This window comes from Fusarium coffeatum, assembly GCF_003316985.1.
Source record: "Fusarium coffeatum strain FIESC_28 chromosome Unknown BRIP53273_contig_35, whole genome shotgun sequence".
NCBI classification, from domain to species: domain Eukaryota; kingdom Fungi; phylum Ascomycota; class Sordariomycetes; order Hypocreales; family Nectriaceae; genus Fusarium; species Fusarium coffeatum.
The window spans coordinates 13,138-38,953 of NW_022157832.1; the positions used below are offsets into that span (position 1 = coordinate 13,138).

The window sequence follows — 25,816 nt, forward strand, 5'->3', positions numbered from 1 at the left end:
CCAGAAATGGGACAAAGAGATTTGAACCCCAAAATGCAGCATCGAGAGCCAAACATATTGTTCGACCCACTGAGAAGTTGAAGTCAAAGTCTCCACATGCCAGAATATTATGTAACCCAGCGAAAAAAAGGTCCCACAATGCCGGGTTCCCAGCCCCCCGACTAATCAGGACTAGCGCAATCAGTGGCAGAATTTCGAATATAAAAATCCTCTCTTCCGCCGACCTTTGTCCTGTTTTTTCTTTTGTTCTTTACATCAGTAGAGTAGACTTTCACCGTCATGTGAATTTATACTTTAATGGCGGCTCCGCTTTGCGGCTTGCTGAGAGTCAGACCTTTTCGATGTCTGGTTCTCCGTTCCCGGCCCCCTAAAGTAATGTGATCGCTCTTCCTAATCAGCCGCAGACCATCAGAGGTCTGTGACTGTGGGGTGATCTCGACATACCATATTAAATGTGTTCATTTTGAACATGAACACCTTCGTAAATCGCGTTTGCGCCAGGTTTCCACACGGCTTAGAGATGCTTCGTCGAGTCCTGCCTTGTGCCGAGCTCGTTTCGCGGTGAGGCTCTGCTTCTGTCTCGACAGCTTCAGTGTCACTCAAATCGAGCACCATTGATGAACCTGTGCCAACGCGTATAACAAAATATCTTGATGCTTCAAATGTCACTATGCGTGCGGCAAGAGTCATGATGCTGAATTTTCATGGTCTTTTGGGGACTGCTACGCCGAGACTGTCGCCCAGTATGCAAAAATTTCTCCAGCAAAGACTTTTTCGGCAGCGCCTGAATAAAGCCACCAAAATCTGCAGCACGATTCGGCAGCACACGTACGGCCCGACAAACGGTACAAACACCTATAATACTGCTCCGATGATGTAACGCCTTAATATCGTGTCGTCTTTGTCTGCGACAAGACTGAGTGCTGGGTCTGCACAGGTATTTGCAAGGTAGATTGTATGGATCGCGGGGTTGCTCAAGTTTCATACTGCAATGCCAAAGTAGTCAATCGTGGGACTCATGATGGGCTCAAGTACCTTATCTATCACTATCAATACAAAACATGAACCTATCTGCATTCTAAGCATCTCGCTGTAATGCTTCCTAATCATCATCATCGGGTGAAAGGCCGTGATAGCACGTGACAGAACTTGGAGGAATCTTGGTTCTGGGTGGGTGGGGACCAAAAAAATCTAAACCCGGAGAAGGCCTTCAGGTTGCCCGAGATTCGGACAAGACTTGCCTTGCGACTCTGGTTTAATCCACCCAAACTCCAATTCTCGAACGGTCACTGTCCTTCACATATTCGGTCATATCTAATCATTCACAATGGGTTCTATCTGGAACGCTTTCACTGGCGGCAACAAGCCTGGCCACCAGCAGCAACAGTCTCAGTCACACTCGCAGCCCACGACACAAGAACCCGCGCATTTCTCCTACGACCCCACGGAAGGCCAGGGCGTCGAGTCCTTCCTCCAGAGCTCTACCTTTGCCGACCCCTCGCAATTACATCCCCTCGCCGGCCTCAACAGAGATACGCTCGAATACATTTCCCTTGAGGACTCAGCCTTGTCCGAGCTGCCTGGTGGCCAATCAGTCCTGCCCTCGCGTGGCTTCACAGACGACTTGTGTTACGGTACCGGAATCACATATTTGGCCGGTTTGGGAGTTGGAGGTGCTTGGGGTCTGCAGGAGGGTCTCAGAAGATCGGCCGGTCAGCCTCCTAAGCTGCGATTGAACGCTGTCCTCAACTCGGTTACTCGACGAGGACCCTTCCTCGGTAACTCGCTAGGTGTCGTTGCTATTATCTACAACTGCATCAACTCTTTGATTGGTAGCCTCCGTGGGAAGCACGATGCCGGAAACACTATTCTTGCTGGTGCGCTGAGTGGTATGCTCTTTAAGAGCACTCGCGGTGTTCGTCCCATGGCTATCTCTGGTGGTATTGTGGCCTCTGTAGCCGGTGCCTGGGCTGTAAGTTTCACAACTGTGTTCGCTGAATATTCCCGTGCTGACTTCTGTAAAGATTGTGCGACGATCCTTCTTCCCTATTCCCGAGCCCATCTCTGCGGCATCTGATGAGCTTGCTCTGTAATAACGTTATGATATTTCTATTCACCGTTGTCGTCAAATTGGTCGACCCGTTATAATCGCGCCCTTGTAGACAAGGCGGCGCCAACGAAAAAAAAAAGATGAACGAAAAGAGAGAGGCAAGCCGAGAGAAGGACGAGGTACGGGATGGGATTCCCATTGTATAAGATAGGTATGGCGTGACTACAGCGTTCGACGGAGTTTGGTAGCATGGCAACGGACATCTCTCCTCCCATGGGCAAATGTACATTACATCAGGTTCGGTCAGCGAGCATTAGACGAATGTGATAGGGGACGGGCGTCTGGTCATTTAATGATACAAATGTTTGAATAGTAGCCACGAAGTTCATGGCAATGTTTTGAGACCATTGACCTAATCTGTGCTGCGTCCTTTGTCAGTTGGCACTGGCGATGCAGTTGCCCGGAGTTATGATAGCGCTTGCCCATCTCATTCACATCTTCATTCACCGTGGCAATCAAATATTTCTTCTACTTCCCTATGGATCCTGCCGACTTTCTATTCATCTTTGCTCGCACCCCGCGCGGCGCATCTCAATATTTGACTTCTTCACCCACAACCTTTCCAATATGAACGAAAACGACAAGATCAGTACGGAGTCATTTCCAGTCTCCCAGCTTACTGGAGAACTACCGCCTGCTACTCAGGATGATCATCTGCCAGTCACCCATCCTCTCGCTGCTGAGGACAATATCCAGGAGGGCAAAACATTGGCGCCCTCAAAGAAGCCACCCAGACCACCTCGCAAAGTTCCTACCTCCAGCCAGGAACCCGCTACCATGAACCCCAAAGACTTCAAAGAGCTCATGATACGACTTCGCCTTGATACCTGGAAAGCAAACGCTCAAGTTGTGCCTATCCAAAACCAGGTCGACGTAACAGCCTTTTGGAGTCCACAGTGGGCAGGCATTATAGCATCCGACCATTGGATGAATGTATTCGATGGCTTCGACCGACTTTGGGTTATACCGTTCGATTCGGAAACACCTTTGCCCGCAGAGAAGCAGGCTATCGCAGACAATCTCAAGAAACGTCACAATGAACTTCGGGACGTGTATCGCTCAAGAACGGCCCAAGATAGAAGCTTCCATAACAAAATGCTACGTCTTATTGAAGACGAGGTCAAGGAGACTTGCCAGAATCTTTGGGACGCAAATTTCTACGAATCTCGTATGGCCTCGACGCCCTGGAATGAGGTCCGGCAGACATACGACCTCCCTACTTTGGTCTCCATGATAGCCCGAACTCGACTACAGAACGAGACAGAACAGCTGCCCGGATACCACAAAGTCCTTGTTCTTGAATTAGGAACTAACCGTAAAGTAACCTACCAGCGCATCAGTGTGCCTATTGGCAGCAATCTGAACGGACTCGTCTCGCGTTTGGACAGCTGGTATCCCCACGACGATGAGCACAGCGCCCACATTATTAAGCGTTTCCGTCAGAAACTTGATTCTCTTTGGAAGCGTGGCGATGAAACTCAAAAGCGGAAGCTACAATCGATGCACCGACAATTGGATCGCTTTGTCACGCCATCTGAACAAGACTGCGAGCTGTCTCAGTGGATCTTCAGGTTATGGATGAAAACTGACTACAGTATCCCCTTTGGAAAATCGCCAGACCGTGTCGGGACATGGACGAGGTTGAAGGAGGATACATACCAAGAGCTACTCACTGGCTTGTTAGCCAAGAAACATCCGATTTTTGTTAGAGTGAGTCCAGCCAGCGCCCAATATATGAGTTTCAACTGACAACATTTCACTTAGCCCTGGAAGATTCGACTTCGCCGATTGTGGACCGAGATAGAGGAGCTTGAGAAGCAGGTCGAAGAGGGGCATGGTGAAATTGGTCTTTCCGTAGAGCAGCTGGAAATGGTGGACTTGCTGCTTGTATACCGGACTGACGAGGAGAGAGAACAAGCGGCGAAGTCTAAACAAGCCCTTAACATGGCGAAGATGGCAATACTCTGAAATATGTCAATATTTGCAGCTGTTGATGATCGATGGTATATTAAGACTGGAGACTCGAGGGATGGGGAGCTTATTTGCCCAGACAAAGTACTGTATGATATAGGCGGATGATACTGACGTCCAAGGATGAGTCCAGGATGATGTGCGATTACTACTGTTGCTAAATGCGCACTTTGCTTGGGTAGGTAGCTTGCTTTTATTCTATCTTCCATGATTGCGAAATCAGCTGATTTTAATTAATAAATGAGGATACGAGAACCTTTTATCCGTCAACGGATTGTAAGCAACAAGCAAGGGCGGTGACGCAAGAAAAAGAACAATATGTATCTATTACAAATAGCGACTGTCGTTTAATTGCTTGTGATGGTTGCTTGGAAGCAGACGCACTGCCATAGTGATGAGCGAGTGCCAAAGCGGGACGAAGACTCGTGCCTATCGTCTTCACTCACACTCAGCTTCAACATACAACAAACACAACGACCCTGAGAACCAATCTACCGACCTAGACAACTTTACTCAAAGAATGTGTCTCCCTTGCTTCCCTTGGACTTGGTCCAAGTACGAAGATCCTTTCGACGGGTTGCACAAAGCCCCTGAGCAGTCTGTATGGGTACATGATGGGCAGAAATGGGAGCTGCAAAAAGTGGTAAGATATGCAGATTCTTTATCTCAATTACTTTCAGTTGCTTTTTGCTTTTGATTCTATTCGAATTCACCATTTGATCTCCTTCGCTCCTTTGAGAGGTGAAATATGCGAAAGTTGAATGCCTTTCACTTGGGAATCATTTGCCAGTGACAGCCACGTGGGAAACCAAACTGCGCCTTTCGCCTTTATCTTCGAACCTGGGAGATTAGGATTGTAAACATTGCCTTGTGCAGCGTTTGCATGATTCTTCTTCACCGGCCGAGACTCTTATCTTTTCGAGCTGTTCTTTCGTTCTTTCGTTCCGAATCCTCCTTTCTTTCCTTCTTCATCGAAAAAAGGCATTTCATGCATCGAGGTCCCTGAATCACGGGCCTCCTGAGAGGAGTTTTTCTACCTCAATTGTTTGAGTTGCACACGTAAAGAAGAAAAAAAGAAGCAATCATGGCTTCGGCAGGCGCGAACCCCTTCAAATCTCCCAAAACGCCTCGGCGAACCAAAACTCCCGAGTCTCGTCAAGTGCATTTCGAGCCTGAGGCTAAACCGGCAGTCACTGCTCCTTCATCCTCATCGACTGGTGGCTTCAATACCGATCGCATCACGGGATACACTACAGCCAATTCTCCTAGCGGTGGCTTCAGTGCTGGAGTCAACGGCGTCTCTGCTCCCAAGACCCCTCCTGGAATCAAAATCGCTGCTCCAGCTACTTCTTCTACCTCTGCCTCTACTTCTGCCCCCGAGAAAAAGGTAGAGACTCAGCCTACAAACTTCCCCGCTCTTGGATTAGGCGCCAACCAGCTGCAGTGGCATTACAGTGCCAACCCGACTCAGAGTCTCGGTCACCAGCTGCCGACCAGTTTCATCTCGCCACCTCCTCAAGCCTTTCAGCAACAATTCTTCTCCCCTCCTCAATTTCATCCTGCTTCCTACATCAACACAGGACCAAACAACATCACCCCATCTCCATCTCCTACTCCGACTCCCATCACATATATCGGCGTAGGCCCTCAGTCTCCTGCTCTCAACCTCAACCAAGCCAACACGATGGGCGACTATCAGAACGCTGCGCCTCCTGTCCACGGGCTGCACTTCCAGCCGCCCGTGCCTGATACCACGTTTGGTCCTATGCAACACATCTACGTGCCTCGCCATGATGGTGGCCTTGCCGGTCTTCAAGTCGGTTCCCCTGCTTCTTTTAATTATGTTTCTGCTGCCCCTTTTACTATTGCCCCCGCGACCTTGACTACACCCTCCTCATCTTATAATACCGTCGTGGTGCCAAAGACATTTTATCTCAATGGCTATACCTACTATGCAAGTCTGCTTTGCTGGTTCATCCCTTTGTTCTGTCTTTCATCCGGGACTTGTCTGAACCAAGCGGTTCAGTGCATCTGTTCTGTACCATGGAGCGAGGGGCTGTATTTTTTGTCTCCTTCATTCACTCTGCAAAAAGTCCATTGCTTTTATGAACATATACTGACTGGTTTTACAGCAGCCAGCTGTCGGTACCATGGCTCCCCAGCCTAGTGCCTACGGAGGCTATGTTGTTCAGCAGCAGCAGCAGCCCTACTACGTCCAGCAGCCGACCATGGGCCAGCAGCCAGTTCTCATCGCAGGTCAGATGCCGCAGGTGCAGCAGCAGCAGTTTGTACCGCAGATGCAGCACGTCCCAGGCGTCCCCGCGGTCGGTCTGGCGGGCGGAACTGCTGTGCCCGGCACGGTCCCCGTCTTTGCAGGTAATGTCCCTGGTGGTGGTGGTTGTTCTCAACATATCCCCGAAGTCATGGGTGTTGGTCGTACTGCGGGCGAAGAGCAGCTCCGTCAGATCAAGTTTGCGCATGCGAACAAACTGCACGAGCCTCAGGACTTTAAGCCCGCTGATGATGACCCTTCCCGTTTCTACTATGTCCGTGAAGTTGACGGGAACTGGACCCAGCGCAACCGATTTACCATTGATCACATGGGCGATTCCAAGTGGTATGTGACCGACGAGGGATGGTTCTATGCCGTCCGACTTCCCAACTAGGCGAAGCGTCTCGTAAGTATCAATGAACTGGTCGGATTTTTGCCATGGGCTGACCAGATTTTACAGGCGAGCCACGGTGCACGAAAAGCACGAGAGTGGCAGAAGAAGATAATACGCGTCCCCAAGCCCGCACACCTCCTCGATTTGTGAGAACCCACGAACCCCGCATGCGAATAACTCTGAGGCTGACAGGTTTTAGTTGACTCAAGACCGATGTAAGCAGATTATCTGCTCAACAATGCGATACCAATCAATCAACGGTCAACTGTCAACGGCCAATGGCACATGGGTTAAAGCGATGAGGGCGCGTTATGAGATTGCGAAAGGGGGCAAACTACCTACTTGGTACATCATATGGAAATTGCTTCACAGAATTATTTCTGCTAGGGTTCTCTCGTTGTATTAATTGAATCTGCAAATTCATCTGTAAAGAAGACGGAAATGGTCTTCACATGTTGCCTTTGAGATGTCGTTGCCTTGATATGGTTAAGCACATATTCAAGTGGGGTTCTCCGGTTCCGTACATCCTCGGTAATTGCATCATCTACCTATCCAAGGTTATCATATCATTCCGTAACAATTACAAGACCATCATCCCATCTTCAAGATTAAGAAGCGACACCTTGCGTATTCAACTTTGGGCAATCCCTAAGAGCTTCGCTTACGAGATAATTGGAGCGCATATTAACTTCTGACTTGGCGACAAACAAGTTACGCAATCATGCTTCTCATCGGCCTTACAGGCTCGATTGCCACTGGCAAATCGACAGTCTCATCAATGCTATCTTCACAGCCCTATAATCTGCCAATTATAGACGCAGACATTCTAGCACGCAAGGTCGTGGAGCCCGGAACCCGCGGGTACGAAGCCATTGTTAAGCACTTTGGACCTACAACACCAGAGCTACTTGTGGAGCCGTCAGATAAAATGCCAGAGAATGGACCTGATGGCAAAGGAAGGCCATTGAACAGACCAGCTCTTGGAAGAAGAGTGTTTGGCGACAGTGAGGAGAGGAAGAAGGACCGCTCAGTACTCAATCACATTGTGCACCCAGCTGTGCGGTGGGAGATGTTCAAATCCGTGGTTGGATACTACTTTCGTGGTCACTGGGCAGTGGTGCTTGATATCCCACTACTCTTCGAAAGCGGTCTCGATAAGCTCTGCGGAGTTGCAGCTGTAGTTGCTGTCCGTGACCCGGCCATTCAGATGCAGCGCCTGCGAGCGCGCGACCCTCACCTCAGCGCAGAAGATGCCAAGAACCGAGTGCGCAGCCAGACTGATGTACGAGAGAAGGCTCAGCGATGTGAGGAGCGGGGAGAAGGCAAAGGAATTGTACTCTGGAACGATGGGTCTCGAGAGGATCTGCATGAGCAGCTGGACAAGGCGATCAAGGGGTTGAAGAAGGAGAACCCGGACTGGTGGACATGGCTATTGCTTGGATGCCCGCCTCTGGCTGTTGCGGTTGCGACGTGGAGGTTCTGGCAGAATCTCATCATCAACGAGAGGTGGGAGGAGAAGAAGCTGCAGGCGAAATTGTAGGATCTTTCACTGGTGTCTACCATGGTACTCAGTTGAGAACACAGAAAGATAAATAAACAAAAAAGATCAAGAAGAGATCATGATGTACAACTTCTTTCATAGTGCGATTTCCAAGAGAAGGAATTGCATCATCGGAATCTAGACATCCAGGTGAATAGCAGAAGACTTGTCCTCTAAGGCTTAGGCTACTACAATAAAGTAGCCTAAGTGCTAATCTGAGATGACACAAAGTGACCAAAGTATTTCGTCGCTTATGCTTTCGCGGGCCAATTCTTCTGATCCCTTGAGGTCATCCAACAGTAGGCAAGCCAAGAAGAGATCATACCATGAATTGAAATTTGCCCGGATAGGGGCTAGAAGAAAAGTACTAACCCATAGTCCTGCCTCGCTGCCTACCTGGGCGTCAGGGTGTCTGAGGCCTAAGGGATGGAATAATTCAGTTGGTTTATGCCATCTTAGACTAGCAATTTCTAAGCCTTAGACATCAGATTGATTCACTCTTTCCCTCCACATACAACCAAACTACCTAATTCACCTGAAGTTGTTGGCCCGCGGTGAATGCAGACTACCTAGGCAGGCACCCTCCAGCAGCTGCCTTCTCCACCCCAACTATTTTCATTCTTCCGCGCCTTTCAATATCTCATCTCAAAGCTTTCAAACACTCAACACTGCAGCCCTGGCTAATATCCAGAACGACCTCAGCTGCGATCTCAGGCAACATGTGAGTCGCTCTGGTCCTCCTTGTCTGTAACAAACCTTTTTCTAATACGGTTGCAGGTCGGATGCTAAGCCCCTCTGGATCGTCGATCCGGACAATTCGGAGAAGAAGCTCGACAAGGACCGTTTTTCTCACATGATGAACAAAAGGTGGAATCGAATCACCAAGAAAGGGGTCTCGGAAGCCGAAATGCAGGCCCATGAACGCATCATCGACACGATCAAAACCCAAGACATCCGAGAGATAGGAGATGTGCCTCTCCCGTCATCTTGGGCAGAAGTCACTGCGCTCAAAATCCTATTCCCCGATGACTTCCTCGCATCTAACTATGCAGTTGTTGCCCAGGAGAAGTTCCCCAGGGCGAACATCGGCCAGTGGAATCCTAATGAGCAGGGACCCACGACCGCTTCCAGTTGGAAGAAAAACAAATATCGACTTCAACGTGCGAACACAGTCAAAGCTGTTCAGGAGAATTCAGGACCACCCAAGCGCTCACGATCCAGCAAGACTGCCGAGGAGGCAGGTAACCCTTTCAAAAAGCAACGTTTGGCTTCTCCAATTCCTATCGAGGACACCATCACCAACACAGTCACTACTCAGCAAGAGACGTCCCCTCCCCCACCTAGCACTGAGCTACAGCTCGCCACTGAAGGCTCTGACGACTCTGAGGATTCCAACGAATTTTGGAGTGAGTTCGACGAACATCTTGCTCCGATTCGCAAGGCAGCCAAAGAAGGCTGTGAGATCACCCCCCGAATGCTGACCCAGCTTCGAAACGCCCACCTGATGGAGCTCAAGAAACAGCGCACGAATATACTCATCAAGAGGATGACTCAGAGGCATGCGCGGGAACTACGACAAGTCCGAAGCAGGTACGAAGGTGTTATCACAACCTGGCTCAAGGGTATTGCCAACGGAGTGAAGGTACTCCAGAAGACTCGTCGTGAGCTCTCACTGGTTGAAGAGAGCGTGAACTAAGGATCATTGCGTGTGGCAGTGTTTTCAAATAGAGGATAAACTAGCCAATTTCTGATAGCATGGCTCATCAACTGAGGCATTAGCTTCTATTGCTGTATCTCAAACAGCCGAGTTACGTATTTATGATTCACGTCCCTAGTGCTCAGGTGAAATGTAAGAATTGCATATGCGTATTTTGTCTATGTGCAGATATTGCTCAAGAACGCTAATCGCCTTGCTTTTGTTCGCTAATAAAACTTAAAATATTACATCATATATACATTCCATCAACTCGTACGTTATACTGGGTATCCATAATCTTATCAACAATCATTCATCGTAGATGCTCAGAAGAAGCTTCGGAGCACTCGCTTAGGGGCGTCAGCCCAGACGAAGGGCTCCTTGGGCTCCTCCTCCTCAAGGAAAACTGCGCCAGTGCTGAGATCCATCTCGGAAGGACGGACATACATCTGCCACTTGCGAGTGCAGACCTTGTAACCGATGTAAAGGATAGCGACAGAGAAGAAGGCCAGGTAAGAGCTGAAGAAGGCCTCGGCGGCGGGGGAGGCTCCAGAGGCAGGGTAGAGAGCAGTGTAGAAAGAGGCGATAAGGGCAAGGATGTTAAGTCCAAGGCCGAGGTAGGAACCAGCGACGCCGAAGGGAGTCTTGTAGGGGATGAGGTTCAAGTTGACACCCTGAGCCTTCATACCAGCGCGCATACGGATATGGGCAAGGCAGATGGAACCCCAGACGAAGAGGAAACCAAGACCAGTAAGGGCCAGGAGCCAGCCAAAGATCTCCATACCCTGAGGAGCGGCGCCAATGTAGGCAAGGAGACCGAAGGCGATCTGGAGGGCAACACAGTAGAGAGGGCGGCCCTTGGAGTCGATGTACTTGAAGAAGTTGGGGGCCATGTTGCGCTCAGCCATAGCCTGGATGGTCCGGGTAGAGCCGAAGGTGCAGGAGTTGGCAACAGAGAGGACAGCAATGGTGATGACAGCGTTCATGATGCTTGGGAGGACCTTGATACCAGCATCCTGGATAGCAAGAACGAAGGGAGAGGCCTTGGTGTTGGCACCGCTGGCACCCATGAGACGCTCGTCGTTTGCGGGGAGGATGAGACCGACGATGAACAGGTTGAGGATGTAGAAGATGGCAATTCGCCAGAAGACCTGCTTGCTAGCCATAGGGATAGATCGGCGGGGGTCGGCGGACTCAGCAGCAGCAAGACCAACCATCTCAGTACCACCGAAGGAGAAAGCAGCGACGACGAAGACAGCACAGAAACCCTTGAAGCTGGTGAAAGCACCAGGGTCGTGCCAGTACTTGGTGCCGATGTAGCCCTGATCGCCAACACCACCACAGTTGATGACAATACCGAGGATGATGAAACCAACACAGGCGCAGATCTTGATGATGGAGAGCACAAACTCGACCTCACCGTATCCCCGAACACCGAAGAACTGGATGCCAATGAGGGTGACAAGGAAGACACTGACCCAGACAGCCATGTTGATATCTTCTCTCCAGAACTTGATGGTGATAGAGGCGGCGATCAGTTCGAAAGGAAGCACGGTAAGCCAAGCAAGAGCGTATTGCCAACCGATGGCGAAACCCCAAGAAGGATCGACGAAGCGGCAGATGTATGTGAAGAAGGCACCGTTGACGGGGTAGAGGACAGCCATCTCAGCCAGGGCCAAGCATGTGCAGAGAAGCATGATACCGATGATGAGATAACCGATGAGGAGAGCAGCAGGGCCACCCTTCTGAAGGGCACCACCTGAACCGACGAAGAGACCAGCACCGATGGCACCACCTATTGACAGAAGTTAGTAATGTGCTGGGTATTGAAGGGAAGTGGTGAAGTCATACCGATGGCAATCATCTGCATGTGTCGGTTCTTGAGATCTCGCTGGAGACCACCGTTCTTGACCTCACCGGTCTCGACATCGCGGGTTTCGCTGACATCGAGAACGGCCTCCTTGCCGTAATCAGCTGGGGGAGTAGAAGCCATGGCTACTATTCGTGGGTGGAAGTGAGTGAAAAGTAGTGTATGAGAGAGAAGAGGAGAGGAGAGATGATGATGTTGAGAGTGATGAAAGCTCTTGGTTCTTCAATGCCAACAAGGAGGGAGAGTGCGTGGGTATTTGTAGTCGAATCCTTGACATTGTTGCACGATATACCGATAATATGGATGGAGCTGTTGCAACGTTCTAGATTTGGTGGCGCTGGGGTCAGACTAGAGTGTAGACTTGGGGTTGGAGATGGAGATGGAGAGCCTAGGAGAGCTTAGAGTTAATGGTGTGCAGAACGGGCAGTCTAACCTATCCTGCTTTGCCCCAAAGAGTTTATCTCGAGACTAAAGAGCAAATTGATGAAGCTATTGGCTCGTCAACTTGCAGCTAACCATATCGTGGTGGGTACGAGATTTTCATGCCGGCCTTGACTACAGTAACACAGCAGTACTAGACTAATTAGTTTGCCCCCCCTTATCTGGTTCCCGTCTTGGTTCCTTGTCTTTTCTCTCGGCGAGGGCGAGAGGCTTCACACCCGAAAATCGCATCGTCCTAGGCCGGCCCGGTCAGGTCAGAGGTCTGGATCTCGAAAACTTGGGATATGGCTCGTGCTGTTTCAATAAACGGTTGATAATCTATCGCGCTTAATTCGCCTGTTATCTTTACTGACTCGTTGTCAGATCCACGAGAACAAAGTTGTTGAAAATGCTACCCAATTCAGTGTGTCAGATTCTTATTCTGTACTGTACTTCCATGGCGTGAGCGGCACATGCTCAGCACTACACAAATACCTTTCACTTTCAGCTGCATCCTGTTGAATGTCTGAGACTGTTTTCTCCAGGCGCCGAGTAATGACGCTTGTAGCGTATGATCCTTTGGTCTCAACGCCTTGTCCGCAACCAACACAACGCCTGTAATGCGGCCCCGCAGATAGATTGGGCTACATTTGGAAGGTCATCATCACGAATGGAATGGCCCTTGTCCATGATTCTGGATACTAGATCAATCGATACACCATGTTCATATCGTGTTGTCATTGTGAACCGACTGTTTGGGTCAAGATCCAGGTCCAGGTGCAGCTCCAGCCTTGCCCAGACTCTGAGATCTGCAGTCACTGTCTCGTTTAGTTGGGTGTAGAACTTGGCGATCTTGGCGATTCAATGCCATGCTTTGCCAATAGATCGCCAAGGACCTCCAAAATTTTGACAGCTAAAGCGCGGAGACTCCAGCCCAGCTCCCTTGAACCGCTCGCTTCCTCCCCCACATGCTCCAAGGCCAAGGCCATGACCACCCTCACGCGGCCGCCTCTACTCAAAACAGAAACAGGGTTGTGCTAGAAAGCTTCCAGACTGCCCTCCATCTCTCATATCTCTGTCGTTCATTGGCTCTGGGTAATTCCATGCACCGGTGGTACCAGCGAATATGGAACCATGTCCATGCTAGACTAACTACAGTATCCCCTAGTGAGTTAGTGAATTTGGAGGCATCTTCCCCTCACCCGCCGACTTCGCAGCTGTTTGACCGCCAACCTAGCAATAGGAGAAATCGTTATCTTTCTCTTGGCTGGTTATCTTAAATTTTTCTATCTTTGGCGTCTTCTTGGCCGAAAAACTCCAACACTGATAAAGATTGTGGCTTAAAAATCTCCTCACCAAGAGTTTCCCCTCATGGAGAAGACTTCACCTCGCCTTACGCAGGCCAAGACTGAAGATTCAACAATGTCGTTAATTACGTTATATCTGATTGACTTTCCGGGGAAATGGAGTCGATGCCTTGATCGCCACGAGGCCTCCCCCAGACTATCGTATTCTCAAAACCTGGGGATTCTCCAGCCTCTCGAGTCTAGACACTCAACGTAACGATTCCATTACGAAATCGTTTCCATTACATCTTGATCATGTTTCTGGGGTAAAAGTCTTGCGCGTAATTTCACTCTCCCTGGTTCGTTCGGAGAGATCCATAGTTGTAATTGACTCCAATTATTAGCCTCTTCATACTAACTTGTTCAAGAAGGTGTTGACACATCTTGTGCGGAGAACACGTTCATAGTTTCCACTGCGGAACCGTCAGCCCGTTCTAGACCTCTTTCTTTCCTCTTTTCTCCATGTAAGATTTCTTAGTCGTTTGTTTGGTTTAGCAAGTACTGTACTGTGAATGAAATTCCCACGTGAAGCCATCACATAACATAAACATTTGCTGTCATCACTGATCAAGGCATGATTTGACCGGTGGCGTTCCTAGCATACATACTAACTCCGTGAAACGAGTCGTACCATTCATTAGCTGACTTTTTATGCCGGCTCTTGCCAGCTTGATACGTATTCCACTCATAGGTATGATGATCGAGATATCGATGTTGGTCGTTGGTCTCATTCTTTGTTCTGCCTAGTTGCTAGATGCTCTTTCCTGAGACATTTCCATGGTAGCAAATTGTACCCCGTTCATTTTCGGCGTCGGCAACCATTCAACATTCCCTCGCTCGTACCTTGATAGCCATACAGCGTCCTTGTTGATAGCTTCCAATGCCTCCCGAACTTGAACATTGCGCTCCAAAACCTCCGCGAGCAAGTCAAGAATATCATCAAACATCTCTTCGTCAATTTGAACATATGACACGAGAGCTGTCAATAGCTCGACCGTGCCCTCCCATAGCCGTACTGGTGATGCAAACTTCCCCAGACTACCTGAAGACGATGTGGCCATTCGCGTTAGAGGCTTGCCGCTTAGGCTTTCACAATCTCTCAGGGGTATCAACACTCGGCTATCGTCGCTTTCTCTCCCCCGCACAATGTCAGCTTCCCCATGGGGTCTGGTCCATCTTGGTGAGGCGGAAGCTTGATGTTTAATTTTGCGGCACCAATCTCGAAGCCAGTCAGCCCAGTCGGTTTTGAACCGAGAGCTAAGAAAGTCCCCAGCAGCAGCGCAAAGCCCGGCAAGAGCGTGGCATGCTTCAACCACGATGTAAGCTTCTGGGTCATGCAACCTGTCGATCATAACGGGCCAGACCGAATTAACAAGAGGTAGGAATGCCTCTTCGTCTGGAGCTAAAGCAGTGGATACAATTGTCAAAAGCTCAAGCAATGATCTCCGTAGTGTTGGCGTTGGCGATGTAAGGTAGTGCTGGGTGAGGTTTGCCACTCTCAGCAGGAGCCGGTATGTCTGAGAATTCGGCGGTTTCTCTGGTTCTGGAGGAGCTTCCACCTCCTCGCTCTCGCCATCCCCTTTATTCTTATCATCTTTCCACGGAATATTCGGATGACCTTTCACACTATCCACTTCCGACTTTTCAAGCTCAGCTCGCTGTTTTCTCTTCTCCAGGGTGTCCATGAGATCGGAAAGACCTGGTGCCTTCTTGTGTTGTTTTCTATGATCTGGTCTTGAGTTCTTTTGATGTTCAAGTAACAGCATGTCTGAAAGAACGCCCTGGTTCACAACCTCCTTCAGCACAACAAAGAGATTCTCTACAAAGAGCGGGTATCCGTGGTAGTTGTCCAATGCTCCAAAGATAGAGTCAACGACATCATCCAAGTAGGGAACCAGCCTAGGTCCAGCCAGCCGGATCATCATAGTCAAAACGTTGATCGATGCAGGTGATATGTCTAGACTGTTAAGTCTTAAAGAGACTGAGTTGACCATGTAATCAACATTCTGGATGATAAGTTCCGACACGTTGGCATATCCACAGGAAGTTGCGAGGCTGTTCAACGTAACAACAGCATGCTTTTGAAGTTGTGAATTCTTGGATCCCAAGTACGTCGCAATAGGAAAAAGGACATCGATCAGTTCGGGACGAAACGATTCTCCAGACCTTTGTGCCGTGTAAGCGGTCGCTTCGAGAGCCAGAGCTTCCAGCCGCCAATCGGCGTGTTCTGTATCTGTATGTCGATCAAGAATTTGCACAGCAGTTGTGTAGAGCTCATTGAACACAGAGTCAATATCCAGAGATGAATCCGATACAGATGATAGATTGAAGAACATCCCTTCTTCGGCGGAAGACTTGTGGCTCGCTTTCACAGTCTGGAAGCAGAGCCAAAAGGTAGCAACTTGACTAATATGGCTGTCGGAATCTTGAACTTGCTCCAACATGTTACCCGCAAACCTTGCTTGTTGCGATGCTGTACCAAGAAATGCAATTAGTGACGATAACTCGTTTCGGAGCTTCTTTTGAGATTCAGCGGGTAGTAGGACAGGCTGGTACTGTGTATCCTCGTAACCTGAGGATGACTCTCCCCCCGCTATTAGCCGGATGTCAATATTCTCATTCGTTTCTATAGCTTTTGACGCCTGCATCAAAGCTATAACACTGTCCCGAAGCATCATCGACATTGACTCATCAAGTGTCGACGATTGTATGTGTAGCTCTTTGAGCAGCTCGAGGCCCTTCAAGACATTTCGTATCGCGTCTATCTTGGCATCTTCATCAGCTGACTGCATCAATCTTGAGAGACTGGACATCCAGTTGTATGTTGTTGTCTTGACGATTTCACCCAGTTCCGGGTAGATACTAATAAGATCCCGTAGGCTAGTCTGTGTCAGAGATACCTTGGATCCAGTTTCTCCGAGTACCATAGCTGTCTCAACCAGTATAGTTGCACAGTTGGACAATGTTTTGTGGCATTCGTCAAGAAGGATCACACAGAGCTGGTTGAGAGCATTTCTGACCTCGGCTGAATCGTGAGACCGCAGTTTCATCATCGCCGCCAGCGCTTTCTTGACTTGCATAGCGCTTGCTTTAAGCCAAGCCGCAGAGAGAATCTTGTTATCATGAGGTTCGTCTTCATTTTCGGATTCATTCTTGGCTAGTATGGACCGTGTTCGAAGATCAGCCATCACACTCGTTAGCACGAGAGCGACTGTTTCTGAGCATTTGGCGAGAACGGTAGCTTTGTAATGATTGGGCGAGGATGAGACTTTTGCTAATGAAGATATTGTGCCGGGCAAGAAGCTAGCCAACGCGGCCAACTCCTTCACAGTACGGTACACAGCTTGTAAGGCCCGCAATGCTTCCTGTTGAATCTGGGGCGTGGCACCGTCAACCACTCCGTTTAGCATTACCGTTACCCCATGTCCAAGAGCAGGTATGGATTCAGTTTCCGAAAGCCCTGACGCTGCTTTTGTTGATAAACCGGCTGTGTTGAAGAGGGCTGTCAAACCACGAAAAGCTTCCAACACAGTTTCCTCGGCAACGGGGCGTGTAGGGCTAGAGTCAGGTGTCCCATCGATAATGAAAGTTAGGAGGCTGAGGATCTGCCGCACGAGTTCTGCGGAGATCTTTGCCTTCCAGCCATGTGTGATGAGAATCGTAAGCGTCTTGATGCAGTTCTCTATCAGGGGCATTGGGTATTGGTCCATCTGACGGAAGACATGGTGGAGAGGAAAGAAGACATATTCGGAGAACTTCTCATCCAGTAACAAAGGGTTTCGTTTGATCTGCTGATCGAGAATCTCAAGAAGAAGCCTCGTCTGTTCACCTAGTTCCCGGGATGAAGCTGGTGCATCGGCTTCTCGTATTGCCAATTGACTTATCTTGACGCAGCATGGTTTGAGCTATTTGTTCTCGGTGAGAAGGTATCACCCACTAAAGGATTGGGTTCCTTGACTTACTCTTTGGAAGAACTCGTTCCTCTCTTGGCTGCTAATTGTAGACTCCATGGTTGACGAAGCGAAGCGCTTCCAGCTTGCTACTCATGCATATTCTCCACAGCTGAACCAAAGATTTAACGAACACGAACGCGAGTACGCAAGTGTGTTATAGCAGACGTGAGTGTACCTAAATGAAGAGAAGGGTAAGGGTGAAGATGAATGGTTGTATAAAAACTGCAAAGCGAATTAAAGCTTGCTTCTGGTTTGTCAGTTTGACTTGAGAGGACAAAAATGGAGTGTGTGGAACTGTGACTGGAAAGAGCTTTCTGGTTGAGTTGTACAGTGTGGCAGTATATGGACACTGTACGTACTAGAGCTACCTAGCATCGCAGCTTCTTTCGTCGACCACAGAGAAGAAAATGGTTGGACTCGCATGATCACTCAACTAATATACATATGCATATTATAACTATATATTGTAATTCCTCTGTTAGTATAACTAGGAATATTGGTCAGATTTGCCTCGTTCCATCTAAATGATTCCATAGGTTTAGGTAGGCCAGGTTCCATTAGGCTCCCTCCTCTTTGATGTCATTCTCCACACCAATCAATCCGAGCTCTCTACACGGTGCTTTCATATTCATCCATACTCAGAGGTTCAAAGTTACCTACACCAGCTGAGACCATAAGTACTGCATAATTCCAGATGATCCAGTCTAGCCAGGTCAGAATCCTTCGCCAAGTGAAATCAGTACAGTCAAAGTCAAGCTTGCAAGAGAAATAAGCCTATATATTCCGGCAGATCCCCAACAGAGTGCCCCTCTATCACTCCAAGCACAAATAGTCGACTCCTTCAACACCAACATTCTCGCTCACATCTCTTGAACGACCGCTATCATGGCTCCCTCAGGTCCTTTTCCCGTTACTGTTCATCCTTTTGAGTCCAAGTGCCGAGGCTCAGCTGCCTATGAAGTAGGCCTAGCTTCTGCTCGCAATGCTATCGTCTTCATTGGTGGGCTTACTGATGGCCCGCACACTATTCCTTATACTCGGCTCCTGGCTCAGCGTTTAGAAGAAGCAGGAGACTTGGGCTACTCTGTCATTGAATTCCGCATGAGGAGTTCCTTCTCAGGCTTTGGGACCTCGAGTCTCTCCAACGACGTGGAAGACATCTCTGCATTAGTTAAGTATCTTCGAGGCATCGGAAAGGAAAGGATTGTCCTGTTTGGTTCTTCTACCGGATGCCAGGTAAGCCAACCGCCTTGCCATGCTTACCATGCAGCCACCCTAACAAGACACAGGACTGTATCGAGTATGCCGACTACCCAAAGCATAACAACGAGCCCGTGGATGGCTTCATTATGCAAGGCCCCGTGTCGGATCGTGAGACGTTGGACTTGATCATGCCCAATCCTCAGCCGAGTCTTGACATGGCGGCCAGAATGATCTCCGAAGGCAAGGGCGGTGATTGCATGCCTTTTGACATGATTCCTGCCGTTCTGGGAGCTCCGATTTCAGCTTATCGATTCCAGTCTCTGGCTAGTAAAGGGTATATTAGGCAGTCGTCCAAGTAACAACAGGCTCATGAGCTAACAGTTTTGCAGCGGTGATGATGACTACTTCTCATCAGACCTCGATGATGAAACACTCAAGAGGAACTGGTCGCGATTCGAGAAGCCAGTGCTGGTCCTACACTCTGCTGAGGATGAATTCGTTCCCGCGCGCATCGATCAGGCTGCCAGTAACAAGAAGTATAAATCACTGAACTCTGCTGCTGTCAGCAACCTTTCTGGGCTGATCCCTGGCGCAAGCCATACCGTTGAGCAGCCTGAATCGCAAGAGTGGCTTTCCAAGACGGTCATTGAGTTTTTGAAAACGGTTTGAATCGGTAGGGAGGGCTATTACCGGTTGAGAAAATTTCTGCCACCAAAGGAACTTGGGTAGATAGCCTAGATTGACTTGAACATCAAGAAAGTGCATATAAACATAGCATAATCTTTCAATGGTTCAGATGAGTATCAACTGTATCATGGATGTGCATGATTGCCCGACTGCTAAACGTATAGGGTAGTTTGCTTCAGCTCAGCTGGGCCCGTACGTAGTAACTAGGCACCTACCTATGAGATCACACACACGCTTACACCCGACACTGCAACATTTCCATTGAAAACCCCACTAAAGCTTAGCCCGACATTGTCTAGACCATTCTATTAGCGTATTCTATGCATGGGTGTTCGCGTCGGGTCCAGGTCCAGAGGATACCGATGTAGCAGTAGCAGCAGGCAGCTTACCAACCATCAATGATGACTGAGGGTCCGTCGGTCAATTCGAAGAGATTCTGCTTGTCATACCCTCCTGCCTGTAGGTAGACTACCCGGAAAGTACACGGAAGTCGCCCAAGAGCAACGTTTCTTTCTGCAATCTTTTTTTCCCCTTCCTCTCTCTTTCTTTCCGAGGTGACCGGATCCAGTTCTTGTGTCTAAGACTGTCTTGGGGCTTTTTTTTGTTTTGTTTGCGCCGTCTTCGTCAGGTTCACGGCACTCGCACGCACTGACGTCGACAAGCCTTGACTTGTTACTACTTTGCGCGAGCTTCCGAAGCTTCCAAAAATCTTATCCCATCATCGTCATCAAAACGCGCTGCCGCATCGGCCTTCCTGCGAGTCGCCAACCACGTCCCTCTAGCATGAGGTGACGATTGCGAAAACCCTTTTCGACATCTCGAACCCCTTGAGAATCAACTACTGCAACAACAATGGCTTTCTACAACGAGCAACAGCAGCAGCAGCAGCTTCTCTTTGAGACGGGCTCCTTTACCGGCTTTCGCCCGTTACGAGAACTTGGTGCCAACTACTTCACCCTCAGCTCGTTCAAACAACCTCTGTGCGGAAATCCGGAAGGATGGGGTCCTCTAAGTCCCCATCGCTATGATTTCACGCCCTGCTTCATTGATGTCTGGATTGCTTCTGTATCTGTTTTTGGTCTTTTGTTTGGTTCACTTGCTGTCTGGTGGCTGCTCACCAAGAAGCCAAAGCAGGATGGACAGACCAAGAACGCCCACTTCTACGTCAAACAGGTCAATACTACCACCACAATTATCTTGCATTGTAATCATTCAATCGAGCTGACCCATCATTCTAGTCCCTTCTCGTAGTCATCATCGTCGACGTCATTGCTCAATTCATTGTACAGATCATATACATGCCTCATGTTTGGTACGGCGACTTCCGAGTTTTGACGACCTTCCTGACTATCCTCTCGCTACTCGTTATATTCTCTGTTCAATGGGTTGAACACTCGCGCATTCGATATCCCAGTGGCGTCGCTCTCTTCTACTGGCTGTTCCTCTTGATATCTTTCGGTGTGAAGCTGCGATCTCTCATTTCACAGCAAATCTACGAGTCCAATCTGCCATACTTCATCATCTACTGTGTCGGAGTTGGACTATCTCTTGTCGAATTCCTTGTCGAGTGGCTGTGGCCTCGAAGCACTGGCCCTAGTGGTTACGAAGCCATTGAAGAGGAGGAGGAATGCCCTGTTGAATATGCCAATGCCTTCTCTCAGCTCGCATTCTCCTGGATGACACCAATGATGCGATATGGTTACAAGGTGTACTTGACGGAAGAGGATCTTTGGGCTCTTGCCAAGGACGACAAGACCAAAACCACTGGAGCCCGCTTCGACCAAGCATGGGAGTACGAACTAGAACACCACAAGAAGCCTTCACTCTGGAGAGTTTTGTTCAAGGCCTACGGCGGCCCCTACTGCGTTGCTGCGATTTTCAAGTTCTTCAACGATATTGCCCAATACATCCAGCCCCAGCTGCTCCGTCTGCTCATCTCGTTTGTGGATTCTTATGGTGAGGGCAAGACACCTCAGCCTATCATCAAGGGTGCTGCTATTGCTTTGGCAATGTTCGCCTGTGCAGTTTTGCAAACAACTATGGTGCATCAGTACTTCCAGCTTGCTTTTGTGACCGGCATGCGTATCAAGGGTGGTCTCTCCTCAGCCATCTACCGCAAATCTCTCCGACTGTCAAGCGAGGGCAGGGCCACAAAGTCCACTGGCGACATTGTCAATTACATGGCTGTTGATGGCCAACGTTTGCAGGATCTCACCCAATTTGCCCAGCAACTCTGGTCTGCGCCGTTCCAGATCATCATCTGCATGGTTTCTTTGTACAACCTGGTTGGTTGGTCTATGATGGCGGGTATTGTTGTCATGATCGTAATGATGCCGATTCAAGGCTTCGTAGCCCGCATAATGAAGAATATGCAAAAGGAGCAGATGAAGAACAAAGATGCCAGAAGCCGTCTGATCAACGAGATTATCAACAACATGAAGAGCATCAAGCTGTATGCTTGGGGCTCTGCTTTTATGAACAAGCTCAACTTCGTCCGAAACGAGAAGGAACTCAAGAATTTGCGAAAGATAGGCGCAACGCAAGCTTTTGCCAACTTCACTTGGACTACTGCGCCTTTCTTCGTGTCTTGCTCAACCTTTACCGTCTTCGTTCTGACTCAAGACAAACCTCTTACCACCGACATTGTCTTCCCTGCGCTGGCCCTGTTCAACCTTCTGACCTTCCCACTTGCTATACTACCCATGGTCATCACGTCTATTGTCGAAGCCTCTGTTGCGGTTGGTCGACTGACCAGCTTCCTCACTGCCGAGGAGCTCCAGGCTAATGCCATCACAATCAAGCCTGCCCCTGAACAACTTGGCGAGGAGAGCGTTATCATCCGCGATGGCACGTTTTCATGGAACCGTCATGAGAACAAGCCTACACTCACTGATATTGAATACACTGCTTACAAGGGCGAACTTTCTTGCGTTGTCGGTAGAGTTGGGTCTGGCAAATCGTCATTCCTGCAGAGTATTCTTGGTGATCTGTGGAAGGTAAAAGGGAACGTCGAGGTACGAGGAACTGTCGCATACGCCTCTCAACAAACATGGATCCTTAACGCTACCGTTAAAGAGAACATCATTTTTGGTTACAAATATGATGCCGAGTTCTATGAGAAGACGATCCATGCATGCGCCCTGATCGATGACTTTGCACAGCTTCCAGATGGAGATGAGACTGTTGTCGGTGAAAGGGGTATCTCGCTCAGTGGTGGCCAGAAGGCTCGTGTGTCATTGGCTCGTGCCGTTTATGCTCGTGCCGATATTTATCTTCTTGACGACGTCCTCTCTGCTGTTGATTCTCATGTTGGCCGTCATATCATTGACAATGTATTGGGAACTCGTGGCCTGCTTGCCTCCAAAACTCGTATTTTGGCCACTAATGCTATTGCCGTCCTTCGCCAGGCTAGTTATGTGAGCCTACTCAAGGATGGGCAGATTATCGAGCGAGGAACATACAAAGAATTGGTTGTTCAGAAGGGTCTTGTCGCTGAGCTCTTGAAAACTGCCGGACATGAATCTGGCAATGCTAGCAGTGAGCCCAGCTCTAGTGCCTCAAGCAGCAAGGCCGCGACAATTATCGAGCCCGACGCTGGTCACGCCAAGGAGGAGCTGGAAGAGGCCCAGGAGCAAGTCCCCGAGATGGCTCCTATCAAGACTGGGGCTAGTGCTAAACCTCGCTCAAGCAGCATGGCAACTCTCCGTCGTGCCAGTACTGCTAGCTTTAGGGGACCTCGAGGTAAACTCACAGACGAGGAAGTCGGAGGGTCTTCTAAGACTAAGCAGGGCAAGGAGCACTTGGAGCAAGGCAAGGTCAAATGGTCTGTTTACGGCGAATATGCCAAGATGAACAACATCTATGCTGTTGCCCTTTACATGTTTATGCTACTTGCTTCGCAGACTGCAAACATTGGTGGTTCCGTCTGGCTCAAGGAGTGGTCTGAGCGAAACCAAGAGTCCAACTCGAACGATCACGTCGGCAAGTACATTGGAATATATTTCGCATTTGGCATCGGAGCATCTGCTCTCACTGTCATCCAGACTTTGATCCTCTGGATTTTCTGTTCTATCGAGGCGTCTCGAAAGCTTCATGAGCGCATGGCGAACGCCATCTTCCGCTCTCCCATGTCCTTTTTCGACACTACACCAGCTGGACGCATTCTGAACCGATTTTCTAGGTTGGTAGATAACATATGCTTTTTGAGACCGAATACTGACATTTCTTCAGTGACATCTACCGCGTTGATGAGGTCCTGGCTAGGACCTTCAACATGCTCTTTGTCAATGCTGCTCGATCTGGTTTCACTTTGATCGTCATCTCTGTCGCAACGCCAGCCTTTATCGCGTTGATCATCCCTCTGGCCCTGACTTATTACTTCATTCAGAGATATTACCTTAGGACATCTCGTGAGCTTAAGCGACTCGATAGTGTAAGCCGCAGTCCGATCTATGCACACTTCCAGGAGTCGCTTGGTGGCATTTCAACCATTCGGGCATACCGACAGCAGCAGCGATTCGAACTAGAGAACGAATGGCGTGTTGATGCCAACCTCCGTGCTTACTTCCCTTCTATCAGTGCCAATCGCTGGCTCGCCGTTCGCCTCGAGTTCATTGGTGCTATCGTCATTCTGGCTGCTGCTGGCTTCTCGATCATCTCCGTCACTGGCAGTGCCCACCTTAGTCCTGGTATTGTTGGTCTTGCCATGTCATATGCCCTGCAGATTACATCCTCCCTCAACTGGATCGTTCGTCAAACTGTAGAGGTTGAGACCAACATTGTATCGGTGGAGCGTGTCTTGGAATATGCGGCTCTCCCCAGTGAGGCTCCCGAGATCATTGCCAAAAACCGACCTCCTGTCTCGTGGCCTGCCAAAGGAGAAGTTGATTTTGTCAACTATAGCACCCGCTACCGGGAAGGTCTGGACTTGGTGCTCAAAAACATCAGCCTTGACATCAAGTCGCATGAGAAGATCGGCGTTGTCGGCCGCACTGGAGCGGGCAAGTCATCTCTGACTCTTGCATTATTCCGTCTTATCGAACCAGCAACGGGCCACATCGGCATTGACAATGTCGATACATCGTCCATTGGCTTGCTGGACCTGCGCCGGAGACTAGCCATTATCCCACAGGATGCAGCGCTTTTTGAAGGTAGTGTTCGGGATAATCTGGATCCTGGTCACGTTCATGATGACACTGAGCTTTGGAGTGTACTTGGTGAGTAAACCACAAGATTGCAACCCTACAGCGGCCAGGCGCTGCTTGAACAAGCGATTGTTTTGTCATTATATGCTGTGTAACATTTGCTGACAATTGCCTTATTAGAACACGCACGACTCAAGGACCACGTTTCGAGCATGGATGGTGGGCTGGAAGCCAAGATTAACGAAGGAGGTAAGTCGACACCCGGCACTGCGCTTTCTGTCGGCATTTCTTGACCGGTCTACGATTTCCCTCACCGGTCACCCGAGCATCTGGTTCAACATGCCCTGGCTTCATCAGATGTGGTGTGCACAAGCATCTGTCCCTTGCCTCTGATAATGAGCAGTCTCTTTTCTGCAAACATCTTGAAGACAAACGATGTGCTTTGATGCACGCCTCGCATGAAGATGAAGTCCCGTGGTCTGCTCTCTTAGTAAAGCGACACCAGCAACCTGGCCCTTGGACTCTTAGCCATACTTATGATTTTTACATGTTCAACGGCTAATGTTTGTTATTATAGGCTCCAACCTCTCTCAAGGCCAAAGGCAACTCGTCTCACTTGCTCGTGCAATGCTTACTCCGTCCAATATCCTTGTCCTAGACGAGGCTACTGCTGCCGTCGATGTTGAGACGGACGCAATGCTTCAGAGCACCCTCCGATCACCCCTGTTCGCAAACCGTACCATCATTACTGTAGCACATCGCCTCAATACCATCCTCGACAGCGACCGTGTGGTGGTACTTGATAAGGGAGAGGTGGTTGAATTTGACAGTCCGGCTGAGCTTGTGAAAAAGCAAGGTGTTTTCTACGGACTTATGAAACAGGCTGGTCTGGAACTAGAATAGGTAGGTATACCTCTGACTGCGGACTGGTCATAATTAAGATTGTATATACCTAGAGGTAACTAAGATGCCACCGAATAAAAGAGATGGATTCATTGCACAGCATGCTTCGTTCCACTGCACAGTCAGAAACTATAGCTCCGTTTCATTGCGTCGAGCGATCAGGAGGCACAGACTATCCGGTAAAGACGTATCAAAACAGCCCTCTCGACTGCATGCGCGCTCCTTGAGATTTGCCTTCTGCAAAAAGCATTGTAAGATTGTCCGGCGAGCCACTTGAAAGAGACGAGAAGCCTACACTGACGGTGGA

The 25,816-nt window shown here is 49.2% G+C and overlaps 8 protein-coding genes across 8 annotated transcripts; 6 read left to right on the plus strand and 2 right to left on the minus strand.

The window, feature by feature from the left end:
- Positions 1-1,327: 1,327 nt before the first annotated feature.
- FIESC28_01389 (uncharacterized protein) lies at positions 1,328-2,093 on the plus strand (the record flags this gene model as incomplete). The annotated part of the gene is made up of 2 exons (XM_031155540.1): positions 1,328-1,972; positions 2,025-2,093. The coding sequence occupies 2 exons, from the start codon at positions 1,328-1,330 to the stop codon at positions 2,091-2,093; spliced, it is 714 nt and encodes a 237-aa protein (XP_031020387.1).
- Positions 2,094-2,677: 584 nt separating this feature from the next.
- FIESC28_01390 (uncharacterized protein) lies at positions 2,678-4,078 on the plus strand (the record flags this gene model as incomplete). The annotated part of the gene is made up of 2 exons (XM_031155541.1): positions 2,678-3,820; positions 3,875-4,078. The coding sequence occupies 2 exons, from the start codon at positions 2,678-2,680 to the stop codon at positions 4,076-4,078; spliced, it is 1,347 nt and encodes a 448-aa protein (XP_031020388.1).
- A 1,087-nt stretch (positions 4,079-5,165) lies between these two features.
- Positions 5,166-6,859, plus strand: FIESC28_01391 (uncharacterized protein; the record flags this gene model as incomplete). The annotated part of the gene is made up of 4 exons (XM_031155542.1): positions 5,166-5,897; positions 6,214-6,698; positions 6,748-6,759; positions 6,814-6,859. 4 exons carry the CDS (start codon positions 5,166-5,168, stop codon positions 6,857-6,859), a joined length of 1,275 nt encoding a protein of 424 aa, XP_031020389.1.
- A 609-nt stretch (positions 6,860-7,468) lies between these two features.
- Positions 7,469-9,983, plus strand: FIESC28_01392 (uncharacterized protein; the record flags this gene model as incomplete). The annotated part of the gene is made up of 3 exons (XM_031155543.1): positions 7,469-8,283; positions 8,979-9,008; positions 9,065-9,983. 3 exons carry the CDS (start codon positions 7,469-7,471, stop codon positions 9,981-9,983), a joined length of 1,764 nt encoding a protein of 587 aa, XP_031020390.1.
- Positions 9,984-10,309: 326 nt separating this feature from the next.
- Positions 10,310-11,976, minus strand: FIESC28_01393 (uncharacterized protein; the record flags this gene model as incomplete). The annotated part of the gene is made up of 2 exons (XM_031155544.1): positions 10,310-11,778; positions 11,835-11,976. 2 exons carry the CDS (start codon positions 11,974-11,976, stop codon positions 10,310-10,312), a joined length of 1,611 nt encoding a protein of 536 aa, XP_031020391.1.
- A 2,386-nt stretch (positions 11,977-14,362) lies between these two features.
- FIESC28_01394 (uncharacterized protein) lies at positions 14,363-17,629 on the minus strand (the record flags this gene model as incomplete). Its single annotated transcript, XM_031155545.1, has 2 exons — positions 14,363-17,524; positions 17,582-17,629. 2 exons carry the CDS (start codon positions 17,627-17,629, stop codon positions 14,363-14,365), a joined length of 3,210 nt encoding a protein of 1,069 aa, XP_031020392.1.
- An 828-nt stretch (positions 17,630-18,457) lies between these two features.
- Positions 18,458-19,444, plus strand: FIESC28_01395 (uncharacterized protein; the record flags this gene model as incomplete). The annotated part of the gene is made up of 3 exons (XM_031155546.1): positions 18,458-18,808; positions 18,862-19,109; positions 19,165-19,444. 3 exons carry the CDS (start codon positions 18,458-18,460, stop codon positions 19,442-19,444), a joined length of 879 nt encoding a protein of 292 aa, XP_031020393.1.
- Positions 19,445-20,314: 870 nt separating this feature from the next.
- On the plus strand, positions 20,315-25,509 carry FIESC28_01396 (uncharacterized protein; the record flags this gene model as incomplete). The annotated part of the gene is made up of 5 exons (XM_031155547.1): positions 20,315-20,635; positions 20,701-23,642; positions 23,693-24,678; positions 24,787-24,855; positions 25,184-25,509. The coding sequence occupies 5 exons, from the start codon at positions 20,315-20,317 to the stop codon at positions 25,507-25,509; spliced, it is 4,644 nt and encodes a 1,547-aa protein (XP_031020394.1).
- Between the last annotated feature and the right edge of the window lie 307 nt (positions 25,510-25,816).